Source organism: Phlebotomus argentipes, unplaced genomic scaffold (assembly GCF_947086385.1).
Source record: "Phlebotomus argentipes unplaced genomic scaffold, Phlebotomus argentipes genome assembly contig_15, whole genome shotgun sequence".
Classification (NCBI taxonomy): Eukaryota; Metazoa; Arthropoda; class Insecta; order Diptera; family Psychodidae; genus Phlebotomus; species Phlebotomus argentipes.
Window position 1 is genome coordinate 11,088,856 of NW_026776181.1, and position 8,508 is coordinate 11,097,363.

General features: G+C 42.0%; 1 protein-coding gene across 1 annotated transcript; it reads right to left on the reverse strand.

Moving 5' to 3' along the window:
* Positions 1-4,134: 4,134 nt before the first annotated feature.
* Positions 4,135-8,297, reverse strand: LOC132262806 (muscle LIM protein Mlp84B-like). Its single transcript, XM_059762236.1, has 9 exons — positions 8,057-8,297; positions 7,857-7,977; positions 7,695-7,790; positions 7,549-7,609; positions 6,426-6,546; positions 6,169-6,265; positions 5,987-6,083; positions 5,191-5,805; positions 4,135-5,128 (listed from the first exon to the last, which is right to left on the reverse strand). Exons 2-9 carry the CDS (start codon positions 7,969-7,971, stop codon positions 4,846-4,848), a joined length of 1,485 nt encoding a protein of 494 aa, XP_059618219.1. The 5' UTR covers positions 7,972-7,977; positions 8,057-8,297; the 3' UTR covers positions 4,135-4,845.
* Between the last annotated feature and the right edge of the window lie 211 nt (positions 8,298-8,508).

Sequence of the window (8,508 nt, forward strand, 5' to 3'; positions counted from 1 at the left end):
CAAGCAAACGAGAGGTGGAGTAAATTTATAAACAATTACATATTATTGTGAAGTAAGAAAAGTGCAGCGAAGGAAAACTTATGCCTCAACTTCCGGGCTCAGCTTTTATGGTGCAGAAGAGTGAAAAAAAAGCTCAACTATTCCGCCGAAGGGGAGAAACAATGTGATTACACTGGGAGTGAGTTAGGGAGAGAGATTCGTGAATGAGAAGAAGCATAGGGTAGGAATTTTCCTGGAGAGCGAACATATCGTTGAAAAATCATGTCATAAACCCTATAATGTAATTGAATTGGGGGCAAATCGAGCGAGATGATTTATTGAATTGCATATGAAAATCCTTATAATAAATCTTACTTGGAAAATCACAGTCTTCAACCTCTTATTCCTATTATTGCAAAATACCACTGTATTATGTGAATTTTGTGGAAAGCAGGAAATTTTGTGGCAAATGCTATGTATATTTCAACTCATTTTCTTTGTTTATTTATGAGTTGCATACTTAGATGTTTCAGCAGCACGGTATTTTGATTTCCACCATTCTATTGAAAGTTTTTGGATGCACCAAATTTGTAGTTCTGCTGAAGCTCAATTTCTAATTGCTAAACAATGACTCCGCCTCCGGGATGTTTACATTCATAGGAGTATCTCATCTATTGTAAACTAGTGAAGAGGCATCCCAACCAAAATATTCATCTGAGAATTTCGGCGAAAACTTTCGTCTTCCATTCTTCCTACTAATTTATCTAAACTTCTGTGCCACTCTGATTTCATTAGAGGGTTGGAATTTCACATGTTTTGGAAAGAAATATTGCAAATTCGTGGTGAAAATATATGTTAGATATTAATTATTCGTGAAAAGCACGGTGTTTTGATACCGTGACGTGAATATTGTTTATGTCTGTGTAAATTTCTCTATTCTAAAATAAAAGTCGCGGTTTCGGAGCGAAAATTAAATAAATTCACTCGCTGTGAATTGAAAATACACAACAAACATTGTGCGATAATTGCACTTGGATGTGCAGCATTTATTACAAACAGACTGATTAAGGGAGAGCATGAGAGAGGGAGAGAGAGAGAGAGAGAGTGGGAAAGTAAATAATTATTGCTGTTTTTGAAACAAGGGTGGTTGCGCCCATGAAGAATGGTGCAAAAAAGGTATGCGAGAGTCTTTCGCGGTGAACCACAATTTTGAATTAAAATCGTCATTAAGGAGTGTCTTCCACGGGAGCACAAAATGTGGGGTGTGCTTTTTATCTCTGAGAGTCACAAAGTGAAGTGAAAACTTTGCTTCCACTCTTGTTCTTTACTCCAAAGTGAAAATGATATAATATTAAATGAGGCCGGCGGAGAACTGCCGGAACAGAGGGACTCTGGAGCTGTGATGCCGAGGACAAATGGGTGGGAAATTTATATAGGACAAATGAGATAGTTGAATGGTTGAGCCTGTTGCGACGTTCCCGTCATTTACCATCTGTGTGGGTGGCCAAATCGCGCTGTCTTTCATGCTCAGACAATGCGAGAGGCGGAGGATAAGAAAATTCCTATGCTACGGAGCCATAATCTCTCAGCATGAGTCAATGCTCCCGATGGCAAATCCCAGCATCCATCCAAATGCATTGCGGGTAGTCGTTTGGCGCGAAGATCGCTGGAGTGAAAAGAAAAGGGGTTTGAATGATATTCGCGCTTCAGTTGCGCCACTGCGATAAAATTGACTCTTAACTCAATCACTTGTTCAATTTCCCTGCTATGATGGCAAGACGCACACCCACAGGGCAAAAGTTGAACGAGTTAATTAATGGAAGAGCATTTCGTTGAAATCCTCAGTATAATAACGATGTTTTACTTCCTCTAACATCATTAAACCATGTTCCTTCATCCACTTCCTCTCCTAACAGCGCCCGAAAGATGGATGTGCACTCAGAGCAAATTCGTCTTCCCGGAATCACTCTGTGTAATTCGTTCAATTGAAGGGCTTTTCAAGACATTTTCAGAAGAATTCCAATTTTCCTGGAAAAATTGTTGCCCTATTCGAAAGTGATTGGCCAACATGTCTGATTGAAAGTGCAGTAGACAAGTATTACTTTAAATTTTTACGGATTTCTTATAGCAAATTTACAAATGTCAATATTTTATCAAATGCCGCATTTTCTACTAATATTTTCTGGGTGTATTTCTGTGAATTTTGAAACGATCGTCTAAGGACTTGCCTCCCTTTCCGAAGCTCCCTTTTAAAATTCATTTTCATCTCACTGGAGTGAGGACCAAATTCCCTCAATATTTAGTCAGTTCATCAAAATTATTTAAAATCCACTTGAGTTGAACGAATAAATAATATCTTGAGTTTTTAGCATTTCCTTCATACTCACAGATATTCACGATCTCACCCCCACGGAGTTGCTTGCCACCCGTGGCATGGGGAATTGTTGGGGATTTACTGCCTATATTGTGTACAAATTTCCCATTGAAATTGAAATGAGCGATGTTGGGAGCTCAAAAAGAAATTGATGACATTAAATGCATATGATAGAGTGTGAAGTGTATCAAGGCTGTACAGACTCAATATTCGTGGCATAGGAAGCGCTTTCTCTCACGCGGAGGTTGTGAAAACTGGGTGGCTTCCATGAAGGAATTTTGATGTTTGCGCGCGTGTGTGAAAAATTAAAATTCCTCCTGAGTGAGTGGGAGGAAATGGTGAATAATTCATAAGAATAATTACCATTTTCTTTATAATCAACATTCGTCTTGTTTTTCATCTCTTTGTAACTCATGAAAGTTCTCCCACCGCGACCGTCCATTTCGCGGGATATTTTCACGTGGACCCCAAAAAAGAGGGGAGGATTTGGCTGTGTATATAGCGAAGGCACACCGAGTAAAGCGGAAGCTTTCACCTCCTCGAGAGTTAGGAAAAGCGAGAAAGAGAGAGAGAGAGAGTGAGTCTTTAGTGCATTTTTAAACTCATGCACACGGCAAATTACAGCATGCAAATGTACTTAAATGACATCCATATAGAATGGGTTGAATATGTGGCACATATCCAGAAAATTCCACTCGACACTTACCTCATAAACTTTTCCCTCAGCAGAGGAGGAATTTTCTGTAGAATAATAAATTTCGGGTGGTGAATTTTCCCGTATTTTCCACGGAAATACTGTAAAATTCAGAAGGAATTTATGTCATAGACACAGCATATTCGTACTTAAGCATATAGTGGTGGGAAAAATTTTTGGAATTCCGTCAATGTGATGGGGAAAAGGTTATTCTTGAGCGAGATATGACGTCAGATTTACAATGGCGAAAGCTCACGCACAGCAATTAAAAATTTACGTGCAATTTTCCATTGGCAGGGATGAAAGCGGAGAAGCGAGAGGGATTCCTAATTGACCTGGAAAAGAACTTCAAAATAATTCATCATAGATGATTACTCAAACTTTTTCGAGTTGTCCAACTCTTTTGGCGAAATGTTGGGTAGAGAGTTAAGTGACAAGAAATTGAGTTTTAAACTGTAAATTATCCCGTAGAGCTTTTCACAGTCGCATATCCGATGGATTCACGGGCGTTGACGACGTCGTACTCTTGAAGGAATCTTTCATAGGAAGGCACTTAATGAAATTACAGAGAAATTAGCGTGGCTCCCTTTTTTCTTTTCTGCATAATTCATAATTAATGTAAAACATCGTTTGCACGCCGGCATTTTCTGCTCTTTTTCCTACGTCGCGCCTTTGTTGTTCCTCTTCCACTGACATGGGCACTCTGTATGGCAGAAAAGAGAGCATAAGGAATGCAAATTGAGTTCTGACAGCCAGGAAAATTGTTACTTGCTTCCTTCACTCTTCATTTCTGGTCTTTGCTTTGCCACTGTCCAACTGTCAAGTGAATTCACAATTAATTTGTGGCCATTTTTCTTATTCACAGTGATTGCATATTTTCGAGAAGATGGAAATTCTAGAGTGCTTTTAGATAAGTAGAAATTTATCACCGCTGTGGACAGTCTCTGTCACTGGACAGATATTCAACGAATTATGAAATATCGATAAGCGTGACCAGCTTGAGTGTTCCGAACACAACTGAAAAATTTATTTAGTTGTGTCAATAGTTTTGTTTTGCAATATTTAAAACAGCTTTCGTTCTCTGTATTTAAAGTTTGTTTGGATATCTTACAAAAATTCCCTAAAGTATGTGATAAGAGCCATTTTATTTTCCATAAAGCAACTTCTTCTCCCAGCTAAAATCACATTTTATCCGAGGTGAATCCATTTGCAGTCGCTTCTCTTGTCCTCTTGAGCCATTCACCCATCATCTTCCGTGTCCATGAGTTGGAAATCCTCGTGAAAAAGAGCTCTGGAGAGAAATGTGCATGTAATACTTAAAAACTATGACTCATTCAGAATCCTTGAGATACTCTTCCCAAGCACAGCGTTAGTATTTTTGTTTCCATCACAGCGAAAACAGTTAGAGCGAGAGAGAGGTAGTCCTTATGCGTTTCTCCAGACATTTGAGGGGTTGGTGAAAATTTGTCCGAGCGTAGAAAATGAAAAGCTTGTGCACTTGAAGGATAAACTTTTATTTGCTGAAGATGGAACACTGGGTGTTTTGGGTGGGAAGATGAGCAAGAGGGCTGAAAGAGCAAAAGAACATAAATTTCTCTCTCCTTTACAACTTTCTAGACTTTCTTATTTCTTAGTGTGTTTTTCTCACTCTCTATGCCACTTCTTAATGCGATTATTCAACTGTAATTCAATTCAATGTAAATGACTTCATTTAATCATTGTTATTGGCCTTTCTCATTTCCTCTTCCTGCGTGGGGAGCAAATGACCACTCTGCGGGGCAAAAGTTTGTCTTGTCTGCTACACCATGGCTGTTAGAGTTCCGGCGCCCATGCCGAAGCCGAAGCCCTTGATGCCGTAGTTGCGGTTGTAGCAGCCACGGCAGTAGATCTCCAGGTTGGGCCCATCATTCAGATTCATGGAGTCCAAGTGCTTGCCGCAATCTATGCAAGAGAAGCATCTCTTGTGCCATACGCGGTTTTTGCTGATCATCAGCTCGGCTGCATACACGGGGTAACCACATCTCGGGCATCCGTTACCATTCTCCACCTTCTTAGGCCCTGTCTTGGGCACAGCGTCCGGTCTGCAAGAGTCCAAATGGATAGAGAATCAGCAAGGATTAGGTTAGGGCTTCTCAATACTTACGCAATGACTGGCGCCTCTCCTGTTGTTGAAACCAAGGTTGGTGTGTGTCCGTAACCAAAACCTTTTGGTCCAAACAACTTTCCGTAGCACGCTCGGCAGTGAATCTCCTTGTCGGGTCCATCGCAGGACAGCATTGAGTCCAGTGGCCGATGACATTCAAAGCAGTTGTAGCACTTCTTGTGCCACATTGTGCCTCTGGCCAGCTGCTGCTCAGCCGCAAATACCATCCCACCGCATCTGGGACAACCCTCTCCCTGCGGTGCCTTGATGATCGTCGTGTCGATGTTGGCGAAGGGTCTGCTAGACGCGAGGTCCTCCTCTGAGATGTCTGTCTGCAGGAAACCGTAGCCGTTGGCGAATCCGTACCCGTGCGGTCCCCACCGCTTGCCATAGCAAGTCTTGCAGTACACATCGCGATCCGGTCCATCGCAAGCGATTATGGAATCCAGGGTCTTAGTGCAGTCGTTGCACTTATAGCACTTCCGGTGCCAACCGCGGCCCTTTGAAATCACAAGTTCTGCCGCGAAGACGACTCCGCCACATCGCGGACAACCGGATCCGTCCTTCGCTTGGATCTTCGATGGGTCCACTTCAGCGGTTTTAGGCGCGAGTTCACTAAGGAATGCATTTTAAGAGATAATTGCATAATAAAATAGAATTGGGCTGTGTGCAAAGAATGATTAATCAGATGAAAACTCAGTCCTTGCAAAAGCTTCAAGAACCTACTTAACACTGGGAAAATATGTTAGATTAAGCTACAGGAGACAGAAAATGCATTTTCAGGGCCTAGATATACCTCTGCCAATCTTTATCTTTAATATCAGACATGAGTCCCAGCGAGGACACGCCAATGTGCCCATATCCACGTGCACCAAACTTCTGTGCATAGCAACCTGCAGAAGCAAAAGCTCTACGTGAAAGCGTCAGTGAAAAGCGCGACTCTCCAGGCGAGAGTGTGTGCTTCGGGGGCCACAATACCTCGACAGTAAATCTCCTTATCGGGTCCATCGCAGTGAGTTGTTGAATCCAGAGTTCTGTTGCAATTCAGGCACTTGAAGCATCGCCTGTGGTAGCCCTGTTGGATGGGTTGCACCATTCATTGAGGAGAAGTGTTTCGGGTGGAGGCAAAACAGAGAAAATCAGAGAGTAAATTGTTGGGTATTTTTTCGTCTTGAGGGTTTGTGTTTCTTCTGCTTGGCATGGAATATGTTCAAATGGTAATAATGTGAAATTACTTTGCCGCGGGCCAGCATTTGTTCAGCCGCATACACATGAATCCCACACCGAGGACATCCTTCACCCTCCTTCGCCTTTCGCAGGATCTTGGGTGTGGTGGGCTTCGATGGAGTTTCATCGCTGCAAAGAGGAGGGACTCGGCTTTATTGCATATTTTATTATTAATCGAAAATTTAAATTTACTTTTTCTCCTTCTTTTCCCCCCTGAAACTCCGCCACCGCGCAAATAATGTAAATTGTATATGGAAAAGGAATATGGAGAGCGGGAGGATATTTTCTTTTTACCAAATCCTCTCCGCCTTGTCTCATGGTCTGGCGGAATTTTTGCGTGTTTTGCGAATACTAAATATACTTTGTGGGTGGTGGGACAGCAGCACGGAGAAATTCATCATGCGCGAACTGGAGTGCTTTGCGTACACTCTTTGATCTGCATCCTTGAGGCAACCGCCCAAGTTATGGGTTTGAGTGTAATGAGGAAAGAAGAAGGCAGTCCATCGGAGATGATAAAATGCTTTTCTGTCGCCCAAGTGGTCAAGATGACCCACAATGCTCGCAATTGATACAGAAATAGATTTGGGTATTTATGTAACAAATCGTATCCGCAAGTTTCGCTCGCACACACTTTTGACCCAACACCGCAACTTGAGATTATTGCAAGAGAGTTAATTCAATCGGTCGGTGAAGGAAGAGCATTGCATCGCCAGCACTAGGGTAGGTCAAAGCCAGATAGCAGCGAAGAAGATCATTGGGTTAGCCAGGGAGGAAATAGATCGTAAAATTGATAAGAAGTTGACACGAGAGATAGAAGAGAATAACAAAAGCTCTCAAATGAGGTCAAGATTGTGAGAGTCAGATGCTAAAAACAAAAGGTATAGTGAAACCTTGAATATCTTAGAGGTTATGTTATTAGGAGAACTACTTTTTTATCATTATGGTTTTTGTACAATTTAAGACTTTAACACACAATTTTGTCCTTTTTGAGGAATTTCGCGAATTTCACTAAAAAGTAAGAAGGTAAGATTTTTATCTTCATTCAATTACAATAGGCGTTTCCCTGTGAAATGCTGTTGCATCTAAAAATAAAATTTTAATATTTGGCCCACAAGAGGGTATCAAACTTACACAAGTGCATCCAAGTAAATTGAGTCGAGAGTTTCAGCTGCAAGGCCCGCAAATCCATAACCTGTGAAATGGAAAAGCGTTTACTCCGGAAAGTCACTCGAGAGAAAGAGAATTAAGAGCGCACTCGTGAGCTTTTCTTCCCATACCTTTCATGCCATATCGACGAGCGTGACACACTCTGCAGTACAACTCCTTGTCGTGCTCGCAGCAATTCAGCGAGTCCAGTGTTTTGTGGCAAACCTCTGGAAATGTCGAGGGATGGAAATAGTAATGGCATGCCATATTGGGCGAGAGATCTCATGACTCACGACAGAAGAAGCAATTCTTGTGCCATTTGTACTTCCCAGCGCCTCGAGCCTCGGCCATGAACACGGCCTTTGCACATTTTGGACACTTTGGATCATCTTCCGATGTGAATCTCATCTTTCGCTGCACACTCGCGAAAAAAGGATCACAATGAGACTACAATTAAAACGCCTCTTGGATGGATTTGTGCAACTTTTCTCACTTGCACAGCACACGATATGGGGAAATCATGTCATGCTAAAAGCTTATTTTATATATTCTGCCACTTAAAATCCCTAAGTGTGGAGCGCTTATGCGATGGGGGAGAAAAAGGGCCTTCTCTGGGGGATTCACACTAGCAACCACTTGCGGAGCGTCCCGTGGGATGGCTATTTGGATTTGATGTCTTCCGCAAATGGTGGGGAAATTTGCACTTGTTGTTCGCGGATTCGCACGGGAAAACTGCCACTGAGAAGTTGGAAAGTTAGCAAAGGGCTTACGATGCAGGCGCAACGAGGATTATATTTAGATTGAGAGCATGCGTCTTGTCGTACTGTAATTATTCTAATTGTTCGCGCTGTTTAACTGATACGCAGTGCAAGGTTGGAATGTTAGTTTCTCGCTGTTGTTTCATTTCCAATGCTTTTTATGATATAAACAGAAAAAAAATTGCAC